The sequence below is a fragment of the Thunnus maccoyii genome, chromosome 12 (assembly GCF_910596095.1).
Source record: "Thunnus maccoyii chromosome 12, fThuMac1.1, whole genome shotgun sequence".
NCBI lineage: Eukaryota > Metazoa > Chordata > Actinopteri > Scombriformes > Scombridae > Thunnus > Thunnus maccoyii.
Genome location: NC_056544.1, coordinates 9,819,565 through 9,836,158, shown reverse-complemented (window position 1 = coordinate 9,836,158; position 16,594 = coordinate 9,819,565). Strand labels below are relative to the sequence as shown.

The following is a 16,594-nucleotide window of genomic DNA, read 5'->3' as shown; positions in this document are numbered from 1 at the left end:
CTCTGGAGAATTGAACTGTAGGCGGAGGAGCCATGTAGGCTGCAAGCCAAACAACAGCAGTATGGTTCAGAACGGTGAGAAACGGGGCGAACGGGGGGCATGACGGAGGCTAAAGGTAAAAAGCTGTTGGTCATAGGTTTTATAATAAGAAACGCAGGATGGCCAGTTCTGGGAGGCGTGGCAGGGAAGGAAAATGTCCTGGAGTCTGGGGGGAGGGGAGGGTATAGATTGGGGAGGGGGGGGGGGGAAGGATGAATCACTAGAAAATGGATGGAGTGAGAGGAGGCTGAAAGAGCCAAGAGGGCAATATTAGTAGTGGCTGAAGTAAGGAAAGAGGAAAAGATGCTGGAATGAAAGAAAGAAGAAGAGAGATGAGACAGATTAGACACAAAGGGAGAAGATACGAGTGAAGGCTGAAGAGGTTTGAAGCAGCTCTTCTCTGTTCTGCGTGGAAGTGGAGTAATGAACCTGGAAGCAGGGGAGGATTTGAGAGGTGGACATGGAGTCTTTATAAAGTTGGATTCGTTTGGCCTTGTTGTTACATTGAAAACAAATCTCATATCCCTGACAGCACGCTGCAAGCGAACAACTGTCCAGTCGGACATCTTTGGCATGCGAGGTGGAGTGGAGTTGTGGCGAGCTAGGCTGACTGGATGTGTGATGTCTGACAGAGTGGTGGACTTCCATGGACAGTTTAGTCTCTATCTGTGATCATGGATTAAGGTGAGATTTCATTGATGCTGGATGGGGGAGTAAAGGACAATATCTCACTGAAGTACATGGACCTTTGAACGGGTCGAGAGACAGCTATTGATTGAGCAGACTCCAAAACGATGGATCGATCATCAAACATGTCGCTGTCTGATGGATTGAGGACCAACTCATAACCGTGATGGTCAGATACAGAAAATAACTACAATGTGATGTTATGAAGATCAGTCTGTCTGAGTGCATCAAAACAAACTTGAAACAAACAGAACAACAGGAGAGAAAGGGGATAGACACACCTATAGGTGGCACAGGAAATTGTATCGAGTGAGACGTTCTTTGTTGGTGAACCTCAGTTATAATAACTTCATTAGGTGCAATATTGAGCATCAGGACATCGTATGTGTGACTGACATGAAATAAACTACTGTGAACAGGTTCATCATAATAAAGGAACATGTCACCAGGTGCATTGTTGTGGCTCAATTATGTGTTTGTAATAGTTTTTGAACAACAATGGAGCTGTGTGGCATAGAGCAATAAGATATATCAGGTTTCAGCAGCACAGGCAAATACATATAAGAAGGATCAATTACTTGTTGGTTTTGGTTCTTTTCTTTTCATGGGATTTCTTAACAATTAGAAAAATATAGAATAATGCTCAGCTTCTCCTTTAAATACTCAAGTTAAAGTTACCTTATAGTGTATTCTTTGACATTTTTTCATCATCTATCATACTTTTAGTGAATCAGATGCTGGAAAGTTAATATACATGATAGCTGACAATAAATAGGCTGAAACTAAAAGCATTAATGTAAATTAAAATATAAAGTGCTAATTTATATACTTACACGCAGTAACACTAATCTGTCTATTAGTGCATCGAAACAAGCTGTAACGATCCTGACCACAAGAAATGTACGTCTCCTCTCCTTCCGTCATGTATTGAACTCCAGAAAGTTCAAAACCTCTCCAAACCAATTCATCAGGATTGATGACACAGAACGATTCTGCACAGAGTTAACAGAAAATAACTCATGGATAATTGCTCAGGTAACATCTCTGATAGACTTTTTGAAATGAAGAGTTGTCGTATTGACTTGTTCATACCTTTGCAGACGGGTAGTTTTGACCAAGTACCATCGTTGTGACACACCACTGTCTCTGGTCCCTCGTATTTGTAATCATTCTGACACTGGTATTTCAAATACATTTGTTCCTTTACCACAACATCACCATGTGGAACATTAGGGTGGTCTCCACAATTGTCGACTGAAATAAAAAACAAGTTATTTAAGATTGTCAGTATGTTGTGTGTTGCTGAGGGGTCAGAGACTTAAAAAAATGAACTCAATCCTTGTTTTGTTACAGGTCTCTTTTGAATAAATTCATATTCATATCCATAAATTCAGCTTTTTCATTCCAGTAACTGGTCAGCAAGTGAAAATATATTTGAATAGTTACACCAAGCAATACAAACAAAAACCAAACAAGTCTGATACAAGTGATGTAAAAGGAGCAATGAATGTGAATGATTTACTTGTTGTGAATAGAGGTCTACTGTCTCTGTCAGAAGTGGTAGAAGATCCTGAAAGAAACAGAGCATATATACTTATACAGAAGACACACCAGTTAGTCTGACTTTGGGATGTTATTTGGCATCCATTTCTATCTGATCCAGAGTGATGTCTGTCAACAAACGCTCTGCTTGTTACACACACACGGACACGCAGCAGCGCACATACATTCAAAAGATTACAATAAAAGATTTACAACATGAAAGATTATTATTGTGTATGTCAACATATTTTAAAAAATACATGTCATAATGGTTAGTAATGACGGATAAAATTGTCTAATTATTTGACCAAATCGTGGCAATACACGCACGTATTAAACAGACGGACAACAAAGGATCAGGCACAGATCTACTTTCCTGCTGCATCAATACCTGATGACATGAGGAACACATGAGATGAAAACGATGATTAAACGAAAGGAGGAAAGAACTCTGGACAGCTTCTAGCTGCTGCCAGCAGCAGGATCAACACCTTGGAGAGCTGATCTAGTCCTGAGAACTGTGTTAATGATTCTTTACATGATTCAAATTAATTATTTGTTTTTTGAACAATATTTGACAAATATTCTTTAACATTTTTGAGAGTACAGTGATCAGGTTTCCATACTTTCAGCAATTAAAACCAAGCTGATTTTACCTGTTACTCCATGACTGAGCATGAGGATTTGGACACACCCTAAATCTACCTGCGCCGTGTGCTTCAGACCGTGAGCTTTAGATCGTTAAAATAGGTCCATATAATGTTTCACAGTTAATTTTTTCACACAAAAAACAATAATACATTACCGGAAAATTAAATTAAATTTTCTAAAATTGTATTCTTTTTTCATCAGATCAATGAAAGCAGGTGTGATGATGGGTGAGAGCAGGCCCGCCGACCAATCAGATACAAGTTGAGTCTGGCGCTTAGATCCTTTAGGCAATAAAAGGCAAGAATAGACATAAATACTCAGATTTTCTAACCGTCTTTGTTATATTTATTTTTCTGCCCAATAGGCCATAGATACAACATTTCAAACAATTCCAAAATCTTAATTATACATTTTCCAGTGTTTTACTGAGTAACATGGACCACTGTAAATTGCAAGTTAAAATCAACCTACAACCATTGACCATGACATCTATATTAAAATATATTTATTTTATGTCTTATTGTATTTTATTGTTCTATGGACCCCCGTGAGCTGTGTCCTTAACAAAGTTTGAATTTAATTAGTTAAAATAGTAGTTATTACAACAATACAACGTATCTCCATTACTGCATATCTCAATATTGTCCACTTACTGCACGGTGGGCCTGTAGTCCAGCTTCCAGCAATACAAATGATGGTTTTTTTGGTGTCTGCTCCTTCTACAGTAAATCCATCTTCACATTCATACTTGACTTCTGAATCTGCAGCAAACACATCCTGGTATTCCTGATTAATGATTACTGCGTGGGGGATTTTAGGAGGCGCACCGCATGCTTGGATACTTTCTGTAAAAATAAACAAATATATCATAACTTAGAAGAGGAAAAGTTGTCCAGATGTATGAGATAGGTTTCAGATTTAGACACAGATATTATTGTGGTTACTGTAATTATGTTTTCACAACTAACTTGAGTAACACATCTCACAGACTTACTCTCACAGACCGGCACAGAGGACCATGTCCCATTTATACATTCAGCAGTGGCATCCTGGTTTTTATCTTGATATCCTTTGTCACATGTTATTCTTATTATGTGTCCTTCTTCATACCAACCATTTGAGTTTTCAGTGTATTTTGCATTGGGGATAGTTGGTGGAATGCAGGCTTTTTCATCTGATGAAAAAAGAACAAAACTATAGTCAACATTTTTACAGAACCATTTTTATAAATGTATAATATAGATACTTTCTAAATATGAAGTGATATCTACTTGCAACCCCTCATCACAAGTTGAGAACAGTCAATTTAAGAGTGATGTTCCCTTATCTGTTTCAGAGGCCTAAAGATGTTAAACTATACAGATTTTCATGATATAGAAGCAAACATTACAGTCAAAAGTCTGAAAAATAAAACAATTTTTTTTTTTTATTCTCTACTGGCGACTGCTTAGATTCATCTCATGACTCTTGCGGGTGTCCCAAACCCCATGTTTGGAACCCCATTTTGAAACTAGCATAGTACCAATAAATGTCATTATAGAGGTTTATTGCATTAAACGCACAATATGTAATTTCAGTCACTAGGGGTCTCTCAGTCAAAACAATAACAAAGATGGAGTGTGATGAAGGTGTGCAGTATCGTGGGATCATGGAAGTTGTTGTCTTCATTTTTAAACAACCAGATTCTTCAGGTTATGATTCCTTCAGTGTTCATCGATCAGGATGTTTTTACTAGACGCTGAATTATCTGCAGAGGTCTCCTCCTCTCCAAGATGAAATGGACCCAGTGATTAAAAAGGTAAAGACAGTGAATAAAGCAGTTTCATGATAAAAATCAATGTTGCTCTGACGCTGTTTGGCTGGCACCGGATGTCCGGAAGGGGCTGTTAGCTGAGATGCTATTAACATTTGCTCAGCTTGTTTCTCTGATACCTTGAGATCGAGACGTCTGATGATAAATGATATAGTTAAAAATGACCAAGATCTTAAAAGTTTATCATGATAATGTGGCTTAAAACTGAAAAAAAGTCAATTTATAACAGTTTTTGTCAAACAACCACAACGCGTCAAGAGTATACGCGCACAACTCTTTGGTAGAGGGGGTGTGATGTCATTGACAGGCGACCGTTACCTTGATTAAAATGACAGATTTCTCTGGATTTGAAAATTGTTGGAAAAATTTGGGAAAATGTAAGTACACAACTCAACAAATATAACATATATATAACATAGATCTAGTTGTTTTTGACATTTTCATGCAGAATATTTACATATTATAAATTTAAATGACTTGCTCTTTAATTTTCTAAACAACCAGTGTTTCAGTAAACATTATTCAATATTTTTATATGTTTTGTTTCATGTCTTTTTTATAAGAGGTTGATAAAGTCGTCTGACTATTGCTCATGAAAGACATTTTATACTTGAAAAACTGTGAAAGATTGAAATGTTTAAGTTTTAGAGCTTTTGATACAGTTGAAGCTCACTCTCAATTTTACCAAGAAGAACACTGAACGTGCTGATGTCATCAGGAAACTTTTTCTAGATACTTTTTACTTTTTATGAGATATGAATGTGTGCACAAAATGTCATGACAATGCATCCAAGAAAGTGTTGAGACATTTCACTCAAGCACACAAATGTGGGCCTCATGGTGGCACTGGAGGGAAAACTCAGGGAATCAGAGTCATTAAGGATTCATCCTCTGGGAACCATGAACAGTACAGAATTTCATTGTAACGCATCTAAAGTTGCTGAGATTTCTCAGTCTGGACCGAAATAGTGGACCCAATGACAGACTGACATTGCCATAGAGCCGCACAACAGTAGAGATATTTAGGAAACACCTACCTATACATTGTAGTTCATGAGACCATTTGCCATTTTGACATGTGCTTGTTGCCCACCATCCCTTCACTGTTGCTTTACGTCCAGTACCACAGGTATAGGCCAGCTGTGCTCCATGAGGATAAGTCTCTTGCTTTGGGGCGAAGAAACCACCATCCAGAGTTGGAGCACTGCAGGACTGTGGTGCGCTTTGTCCTAGAATGAAATAGAAAGCACAATTATTCTACAGAAAGTTTGTTTTTAACAAATGTAAATGGTTGTATGTGACAGTATTCAATATTCTTACCATGTAGCGCTCCAGGAAACCAGATCAGAAGAACAAATCCAAGATAACTGATGCACATTTTGTCAGGAGTGAAATCATCCCATGAAAAATTGGAGCTAAGAGTCTAGTTCAGATCCAAATCAGTTAATTATTGTTTAGGACTTTCCCCCCAAAATGTTTGTGGAGTAAACAGTCAGACATCATGCTGTTACGCTGGATCGTAAACAAAGTTGGGAAAATAGGCTACTTGGACAAACCTCCACATACAGAAAAGGAGAAAAAACACACATATACACTAAGTTACATTTTATACATTATAGGTTTATTAAATCAGTATCATTATACACACTTAGTTGAATCTTTCTTCTTCTGAAGCATACAGAAAGTCTTGGCTTTACATCAGCACTTTTGTTAAAATTACTTAAGAAATTCAAATGATTGTTGTTATGAGAAAGACAATGTTTGAAACACTGTAGATTCAGATCAGTCACTTTTACAAGAGTATCTTGTTTACATGAGCTTCCTAACAAACATGATTTTGTTTTACATCACAGAACAGTTTTGTGATCAGTAATGATTCCTGACTTCAGATGATAGAGTTCAGTAAATCTATTCATTTAATGTCATATTATTTACTTCAAAGAGCAGCACACTTTTTGTATTTATTGTATTAATTCCACATTTGTTAATCTGTCTCAGAAAGGCCTGTGACAACGATTCATTTGTCACTAGAGTGAAGCAACCACACTACCATACAGATCACCTGCTAGAGAGCTCTGAACAAAAATCAATTTGATTATTTAAAGTCCAAATTTCAAAAGGATTTACTGGATTGGTGTGATCAGAGGTCAGTCTTGTGCCTGCCCTGATCAAACTATTTATCAAGCTGATCCTCACCATTTCCTGGATTAACAGAATATCTAAAAACACATTTTTGCCATCAGTTGCTTCTGAGAACTTCACACACATTCAATACCCATCTGAGGAGATGGATGCTCAGATCCCCATGGATATTCTACAGTTACTGTATGTGAGAATGAGACTCAACTAGAGCAAATACTTTGCTTGAGTGAAGTAATGAAAGGTTTATGGAATTTTATGTAGACTAAACCTTCAAATATTCACATTCATCATCTCACGTACAGCATGAGTGAGTTACCTCCATCTGGTCCGAGTTTATGAGACTGAACTATGTGATTCAATGACAAGTTGCACTCTTCTGGATCAAAAGACTGACTAAACAAATATTTTTTTTGAGAAAATGAGATAATTTTATCACTTCATTCCAATTATTAGTCCTCATTTTAGGAGAATAGCTGCAACTTCATGGAGGAATGTGCTTGAATAATTTTCATAAATTGTGGAGTTTTGTAATAAAGGATGAAGGAGGAGATGTAACTTTAAGAACTTTAGTTACTTGGATGTTTGTGGAAAAATCATATCAGACACAATTATTAAGAGCAGAGTATTTTTATTTGTCTTAAAACATGTTTGGGGGAAGATCTTTAAGTAATCAAATACAAATATGTCATCAAGGAGAGATTGTGTCTCATTTAAGTTGAATTGACATTTTTGAGGTCCAGCGGTCACCACATTCTCCGTTCACAACGTCACACATGGTTTTATATGGAAAACCAGACAGACTGTAAATTGTTTTTGGACAGCTGTGCTTTCTGTTTTAAACTACTTTGAACAACTTTGTGAGTCTGTCTGTCCAAGTGTCTGCATACTCTGCAGTGATGCTGCCTCACATATATAAATATAAGAAGAACAATACTTACTGATATATCCATATTTACTGGCATGACTGTTGTACACAGTTTGTAGACAAAATAATACAAAAGTCTGTGTTTAAATTTCTATGGAGAATTTTATTCAGACAATTGTAGGTCATAAACATTTTATTTATGTATTTAAAGTATTGATCATGTTATTAGTGTGTTAGAGCTCCAGTCGTACGTTACAGCTGATAGTCTCAGAACAATCTGCTTTAACACTGTGTTTATATATTTTAATTCAAAATGAAAAAACATCAATAACGTGTTTGAAAAAAATCAAATACAATTTTTTTTGGGTGCAGTTGTTTTCTGGTGTAAATATTTCAAAAGTTTCCAACTTGATTTTTGATGTCAGTTGGTGATGAATTATCCAAAAAGTGGCCATTGTGCCGAGCACAGTCCCTGGTTACAACACAGACAATAAAAAATGTTAACTGTTGAATTTTGTCAAACTGCTGGATAAAATAATGTTAAAATGAAGTGTTATCCAATACTGAATATACAAAACAATTAATTAATGATAATAATAATCTATTTCTTTGAAAAGTAGAGTGAAGAATAACACTTACTTGTTGGTGATAATAACCATTACAACCTAAAAATAACCCAATAACAGCAGTAAATCAGTTAATATTTTAGTAGGCAGGTTAATTCACACAAACTTTTGTTTTTTAAAGTCTGATTCACTAATTTTCTGCATGACTGCACCTACAGAGGAAAATCAGTTCTGTTCTTTAAGGACAAGACTGGTGTTAATCTATATTTGTCCTTAGTGTCAACAAATTCCATGAAAAGATTTTTTGAGGTATTTAGAGTCATAAATGATGCTTGGTGAGGTTATGGGGGCAAACGTGGGGACTGTGACACGAGGAACAAGTGTGGAAAAAACTTCAGAATCATTGCAATTACTACAAACTATGCTGCTGTCCTGGCAAACGATGGGTCTTCACCTCTCTGGTTGCTGCTCTGGAAAATTGAACTGTAGGCGGAGGAGCCATGTAGGCTGCAAGCCAAACAACAGCAGTATGGTTCAGAATGGTGAGAAACGGGGCGAACGGGGGGCATGACGGAGGCTAAAGGTAAAAAGCTGTTGGTCATAGATTTTACAATAAGAAACGCAGGTTGGCCAGTTCTGGGAGGCGTGGCAGGGAAGGAAAATGTCCTGGAGTCTGGGGGGAGGAGAGGGTGTAGATTGGGGAGGGGGGGTGAAGGATAAATCACTAGAAAATGGATGGAGTGAGAGGAGGCTGAAAGAGCCAAGAGGGCAATATTAGTAGTGGCTGAAGTAAGGAAAGAGGAAAAGATGCTGGAATGAAAGGGTGAAAAAGAAGAAGAGAGATGAGACAGATTAGACACAAAGGGAGAAGATACGAGTGAAGGCTGAAGAGGTTTGAAGCAGCTCTTCTCTGTTCTGCGTGGAAGTGGAGTAATGAACCTGGAAGCAGGGGAGGATTTGAGAGGTGGACATGGAGTCTTTATAAAGTTGGATTCGTTTGGCCTTGTTGTTACATTGAAAACAAATCTCATATCCCTGACAGCACGCTGCAAGCGAACAACTGTCCAGTCGGACATCTTTGGCATGCGAGGTGGAGTGGAGTTGTGGCGAGCTAGGCTGACTGGATGTGTGATGTCTGACAGAGTGGTGGACTTCCATGGACAGTTTAGTCTCTATCTGTGATCATGGATTAAGGTGAGATTTCATTGATGCTGGATGGGGGAGTAAAGGACAATATCTCACTGAAGTACATGGACCTTTGAACGGGTCGAGAGACAGCTATTGATTGAGCAGACTCCAAAACGATGGATCGATCATCAAACATGTCGCTGTCTGATGGATTGAGGACCAACTCATAACCGTGATGGTCAGATACAGAAAATAACTACAATGTGATGTTATGAAGATCAGTCTGTCTGAGTGCATCAAAACAAACTTGAAACAAACAGAACAACAGGAGAGAAAGGGGATAGACACACCTATAGGTGGCACAGGAAATTGTATCGAGTGAGACGTTCTTTGTTGGTGAACCTCAGTTATAATAACTTCATTAGGTGCAATATTGAGCATCAGGACATCGTATGTGTGACTAACATGAAATAAACTACTGTGAACAGGTTCATCATAATAAAGGAACATGTCACCAGGTGCATTGTTGTGGCTCAATTATGTGTTTGTAATAGTTTTTGAACAACAATGGAGCTGTGTGGCATAGAGCAATAAGATATATCAAGTTTCAGCAGCACAGACAAATACATATAAGAAAGATCAATTACTTGTTGGTTTTGGTTCTTTTCTTTTCATGGGATTTCTTAACAATTAGAAAAATATAGAATAATGCTCAGCTTCTCCTTTAAATACTCAAGTTCAAGTTCCCTTATAGTGTATTCTTTGACATTTTTTCATCATCTATCATACTTTTAGTGAATCAGATGCTGGAAAGTTAATATACATGATAGCTGACAATAAATAGGCTGAAACTAAAAGCATTAATGTAAATTAAAATATTAAGTGCTAATTTATATACTTACACGCAGTAACACTAATCTGTCCATTAGTGCATCGAAACAGGCTGTGACTATCCCAACCACAAGAAATGTACTTCTCCTCTCCTTCCGTCATGTATTGAACTCCAGAAAGTTCAAAACGTCTCCAAACCAATTGAGCAGGATTGATGACACAGAATGATGCTGCACAGAGTTAACAGAAAATAACTCATGGATAATTGTTCAGGTAACATCTCTGATAGGTAGGTCCATATAATTTTTTCACACAAAAACAATAATACATAATTGGAAAATTAAATTAAATTTTCTAAAATTGTATTCTTTTTTCATCAGATCAATGAAAGCAGATGTGATGATGGGTGAGAGCAGGCCCGCCGACCAATCAGATACAAGTTGAGTCTGGCGCTTAGATCCTTTAGGCAATCCAAGGCAGAAATAGACATAAATACTCAGATTTTCTAACTGTCTTTGTTATATTTATTTTTCTGCCCAATAGGCCATAGATACAACATTTCAAACAATTCCAAAATCTTAATTATACATTTTCCAGTGTTTTACTGAGTAACATGGACCACTGTAAATTGCAAGTTAAAATCAACCTACAACCATTGACCATGACATCTATATTAAAATATATTTATTTTATGTCTTATTGTATTTTATTGTTCTATGGACCCCCGTGAGCTGTGTCCTTAACAAAGTTTGAATTTAATTAGTTAAAATAGTAGTTATTAATTACAGTATAGAAATATTCTATGCAGATATTAGCTAAACTGATATCCTAAATTGTATTTAATACAGATGAATAAACCATCTCCACCTGTAGGTTGTGTCCCACTGCCAGCAGATGTAGTGTGTCTGCCACCTGTTCCCCCCACTGCAGATCCACTTCCTCTGCCTGGTTGGAAAAAAGAAAAGGCATTAGATATATAGTACACCTCATGGTTTGATCAATGCATATGCACAGCTGATACAATTCCTCTTTAGATTCCATGGAGATTAATTAGGATCTGACCATAAACCCTTTTAGGCAATTTACCTATTCTATTGTCTGTGGATAGCAACATATGTGCAAGGAAATTGGACTGGCCTAACTTAACTAAGGAGGATCTTAAAGAATCAATTCTTCCTTTGAAAAGGAGCCCCAGATGGTCTGAAAGCTAACTATGTAAGTAGTGACACAGTGGCTAGATTTACGCTTCAATATTTGTATTTTCATACAGTACATTTCACTTTTACAAGAGAAAAACATTTAAGGATGAGGAACAACTGGAGGATTTGGCCAACACTAATTTGTAGTTGCTGAAATGTGAACTTTCCCAAAGCAATAGCCTGATATTAAGCTGGGGATGCTCACGATTGCAGTTTATGTTAGAGCAGGCCCGCCGACCAATCAGATACAAGTTGAGTCTAGCGCTTAGATCCTTTAGGCAATCCAAGGCAGAAATAGACATAAATACTCAGATTTTCTTACTGTCTTTGTTATATTTATTTTTCTGCCCAATAGGCCATAGATACAACATTTCAAACAATTCCAAAATCTTAATTATACATTTTCCAGTGTTTTACTGAGTAACATGGACCACTGTAAATTGCAAGTTAAAATCAACCTACTACCATTGATCATGACATCTATATTAAAATATATTTATTTTATGTCTTATTGTATTTTATTGTTCTATGGACCCCCGTGAGCTGTGTCCTTAACAAAGTTTGAATTTAATTAGTTAAAATAGTAGTTATTAATTACAGTATAGAAATATTCTATGCAGAGATTAGCTAAACTGATATCCTAAATTGTATTTAATACAGATGAATAAACCATCTCCACCTGTAGGTTGTGTCCCACTGCCAGCAGATGTAGTGTGTCCGCCACCTGTTCCCCCCACTGCAGATCCACTTCCTCTGCCTGGTTGGAAAAAAGAAAAGGCATTAGATATATAGTACACCTCATGGTTTGATCAATGCATATGCACAGCTGATACAATTCCTCTTTAGATTCCATGGAGATTAATTAGGATCTGACCATAAACCCTTTTAGGCAATTTACCTATTCTATTGTCTGTGGATAGCAACATATGTGCAAGGAAATTGGACTGGCCTAACTTAACTAAGGAGGCTCTTAAAGAATCAATTCTTCCTTTGAAAAGGAGCCCCAGATGGTCTGAAAGCTAACTATGTAAGTAGTGACACAGTGGCTAGATTTACGCTTCAATATTTGTATTTTCATACAGCACATTTCACTTTTACAAGAGAAAAACATTTAAGGATGAGGAACAACTGGAGGATTTGGCCAACACTAATTTGTAGTTGCTGAAATGTGAACTTTCCCAAAGCAATAGCCTGATATTAAGCTGGGGATGCTCACGATTGCAGTTTATGTTAGAGCAGGCCCGCCGACCAATCAGATACAAGTTGAGTCTAGCGCTTAGATCCTTTAGGCAATCCAAGGCAGAAATAGACATAAATACTCAGATTTTCTTACTGTCTTTGTTATATTTATTTTTCTGCCCAATAGGCCATAGATACAACATTTCAAACAATTCCAAAATCTTAATTATACATTTTCCAGTGTTTTACTGAGTAACATGGACCACTGTAAATTGCAAGTTAAAATCAACCTACTACCATTGATCATGACATCTATATTAAAATATATTTATTTTATGTCTTATTGTATTTTATTGTTCTATGGACCCCCGTGAGCTGTGTCCTTAACAAAGTTTGAATTTAATTAGTTAAAATAGTAGTTATTAATTACAGTATAGAAATATTCTATGCAGAGATTAGCTAAACTGATATCCTAAATTGTATTTAATACAGATGAATAAACCACCTCCACCTGTAGGTTGTGTCCCACTGCCAGCAGATGTAGTGTGTCTGCCACCTGTTCCCCCCACTGCAGATCCACTTCCTCTGCCTGGTTGGAAAAAAGAAAAGGCATTAGATATATAGTACACCTCATGGTTTGATCAATGCATATGCACAGCTGATACAATTCCTCTTTAGATTCCATAGAGATTAATTAGGATCTGACCATAAACCCTTTTAGGCAATTTACCTATTCTATTGTCTGTGGATAGCAACATATGTGCAAGGAAATTGGACTGGCCTAACTTAACTAAGGAGGCTCTTAAAGAATCAATTCTTCCTTTGAAAAGGAGCCCCAGATGGTCTGAAAGCTAACTATGTAAGTAGTGACACAGTGGCTAGATTTACGCTTCAATATTTGTATTTTCATACAGCACATTTCACTTTTACAAGAGAAAAACATTTAAGGATGAGGAACAACTGGAGGATTTGGCCAACACTAATTTGTAGTTGCTGAAATGTGAACTTTCCCAAAGCAATAGCCTGATATTAAGCTGGGGATGCTCATGATTGCAGTTTATGTTAGAGCAGGCCCGCCGACCAATCAGATACAAGTTGAGTCTGGCGCTTAGATCCTTTAGGCAGTCCAAGGCAGAAATAGACATAAATACTCAGATTTTCTAACCGTCTTTGTTATATTTATTTTTCTGCCCAATAGGCCATAGATACAACATTTCAAACAATTCCAAAATCTTAATTATACATTTTCCAGTGTTTTACTGAGTAACATGGACCACTGTAAATTGCAAGTTAAAATCAACCTACTACCATTGATCATGACATCTATATTAAAATATATTTATTTTATGTCTTATTGTATATTATTGTTCTATGGACCCCCGTGAGCTGTGTCCTTAACAAAGTTTGAATTTAATTAGTTAAAATAGTAGTTATTAATTACAGTATAGAAATATTCTATGCAGAGATTAGCTAAACTGATATCCTAAATTGTATTTAATACAGATGAATAAACCACCTCCACCTGTAGGTTGTGTCCCACTGCCAGCAGATGTAGTGTGTCCGCCACCTGTTCCCCCCACTGCAGATCCACTTCCTCTGCCTGGTTGGAAAAAAGAAAAGGCATTAGATATATAGTGCACCTCATGGTTTGATCAATGCATATGCACAGCTGATACAATTCCTCTTTAGATTCCATGGAGATTAATTAGGATCTGACCATAAACCCTTTTAGGCAATTTACCTATTCTATTGTCTGTGGATAGCAACATATGTGCAAGGAAATTGGACTGGCCTAACTTAACTAAGGAGGATCTTAAAGAATCAATTCTTCCTTTGAAAAGGAGCCCCAGATGGTCTGAAAGCTAACTATGTAAGTAGTGACACAGTGGCTAGATTTACGCTTCAATATTTGTATTTTCATACAGCACATTTCACTTTTACAAGAGAAAAACATTTAAGGATGAGGAACAACTGGAGGATTTGGCCAACACTAATTTGTAGTTGCTGAAATGTGAACTTTCCCAAAGCAATAGCCTGATATTAAGCTGGGGATGCTCACGATTGCAGTTTATGTTAGAGCAGGCCCGCCGACCAATCAGATACAAGTTGAGTCTAGCGCTTAGATCCTTTAGGCAATCCAAGGCAGAAATAGACATAAATACTCAGATTTTCTTACTGTCTTTGTTATATTTATTTTTCTGCCCAATAGGCCATAGATACAACATTTCAAACAATTCCAAAATCTTAATTATACATTTTCCAGTGTTTTACTGAGTAACATGGACCACTGTAAATTGCAAGTTAAAATCAACCTACTACCATTGATCATGACATCTATATTAAAATATATTTATTTTATGTCTTATTGTATTTTATTGTTCTATGGACCCCCGTGAGCTGTGTCCTTAACAAAGTTTGAATTTAATTAGTTAAAATAGTAGTTATTAATTACAGTATAGAAATATTCTATGCAGAGATTAGCTAAACTGATATCCTAAATTGTATTTAATACAGATGAATAAACCACCTCCACCTGTAGGTTGTGTCCCACTGCCAGCAGATGTAGTGTGTCTGCCACCTGTTCCCCCCACTGCAGATCCACTTCCTCTGCCTGGTTGGAAAAAAGAAAAGGCATTAGATATATAGTACACCTCATGGTTTGATCAATGCATATGCACAGCTGATACAATTCCTCTTTAGATTCCATAGAGATTAATTAGGATCTGACCATAAACCCTTTTAGGCAATTTACCTATTCTATTGTCTGTGGATAGCAACATATGTGCAAGGAAATTGGACTGGCCTAACTTAACTAAGGAGGCTCTTAAAGAATCAATTCTTCCTTTGAAAAGGAGCCCCAGATGGTCTGAAAGCTAACTATGTAAGTAGTGACACAGTGGCTAGATTTACGCTTCAATATTTGTATTTTCATACAGCACATTTCACTTTTACAAGAGAAAAACATTTAAGGATGAGGAACAACTGGAGGATTTGGCCAACACTAATTTGTAGTTGCTGAAATGTGAACTTTCCCAAAGCAATAGCCTGATATTAAGCTGGGGATGCTCATGATTGCAGTTTATGTTAGAGCAGGCCCGCCGACCAATCAGATACAAGTTGAGTCTGGCGCTTAGATCCTTTAGGCAGTCCAAGGCAGAAATAGACATAAATACTCAGATTTTCTAACCGTCTTTGTTATATTTATTTTTCTGCCCAATAGGCCATAGATACAACATTTCAAACAATTCCAAAATCTTAATTATACATTTTCCAGTGTTTTACTGAGTAACATGGACCACTGTAAATTGCAAGTTAAAATCAACCTACTACCATTGATCATGACATCTATATTAAAATATATTTATTTTATGTCTTATTGTATATTATTGTTCTATGGACCCCCGTGAGCTGTGTCCTTAACAAAGTTTGAATTTAATTAGTTAAAATAGTAGTTATTAATTACAGTATAGAAATATTCTATGCAGAGATTAGCTAAACTGATATCCTAAATTGTATTTAATACAGATGAATAAACCACCTCCACCTGTAGGTTGTGTCCCACTGCCAGCAGATGTAGTGTGTCCGCCACCTGTTCCCCCCACTGCAGATCCACTTCCTCTGCCTGGTTGGAAAAAAGAAAAGGCATTAGATATATAGTGCACCTCATGGTTTGATCAATGCATATGCACAGCTGATACAATTCCTCTTTAGATTCCATGGAGATTAATTAGGATCTGACCATAAACCCTTTTAGGCAATTTACCTATTCTATTGTCTGTGGATAGCAACATATGTGCAAGGAAATTGGACTGGCCTAACTTAACTAAGGAGGATCTTAAAGAATCAATTCTTCCTTTGAAAAGGAGCCCCAGATGGTCTGAAAGCTAACTATGTAAGTAGTGACACAGTGGCTAGATTTACGCTTCAATATTTGTATTTTCATACAGTACAT

The 16,594-nt window shown here is 36.8% G+C and overlaps 1 protein-coding gene and 1 long non-coding RNA gene across 2 annotated transcripts; both read right to left on the bottom strand.

Annotated features, from left to right (window-relative positions):
* Positions 1-381: 381 nt before the first annotated feature.
* On the bottom strand, positions 382-7,256 carry LOC121908276 (complement factor H-related protein 1-like). The gene is made up of 8 exons (XM_042428179.1): positions 6,053-7,256; positions 5,770-5,961; positions 3,914-4,093; positions 3,573-3,764; positions 2,249-2,296; positions 1,819-1,980; positions 570-664; positions 382-468 (listed from the first exon to the last, which is right to left on the bottom strand). The coding sequence occupies exons 1-8, from the start codon at positions 6,108-6,110 to the stop codon at positions 382-384; spliced, it is 1,014 nt and encodes a 337-aa protein (XP_042284113.1). The 5' UTR covers positions 6,111-7,256.
* Positions 7,257-10,371: 3,115 nt separating this feature from the next.
* LOC121909327 lies at positions 10,372-12,217 on the bottom strand. The gene is made up of 3 exons (XR_006099411.1): positions 12,143-12,217; positions 11,132-11,209; positions 10,372-10,494 (listed from the first exon to the last, which is right to left on the bottom strand). It is a non-coding gene; the product is annotated as an uncharacterized LOC121909327 (long non-coding RNA).
* Between the last annotated feature and the right edge of the window lie 4,377 nt (positions 12,218-16,594).

Coding starts and splice junctions, on each gene's coding strand:
- LOC121908276 (XM_042428179.1), bottom strand. CDS start 6,110: ATGTGCATCAGTTATCTTGGATTTGTTCTTCTGATCTGGTTTCCTGGA. Junction 2,297..3,572: donor GACTACAGGCCCACCGTGCA/GTAAGTGGACAA, acceptor TGTTTCTTTCAG/GATCTTCTACCACTTCTGAC. Junction 1,981..2,248: donor TAGACCTCTATTCACAACAA/GTAAATCATTCA, acceptor TTTTTATTTCAG/TCGACAATTGTGGAGACCAC.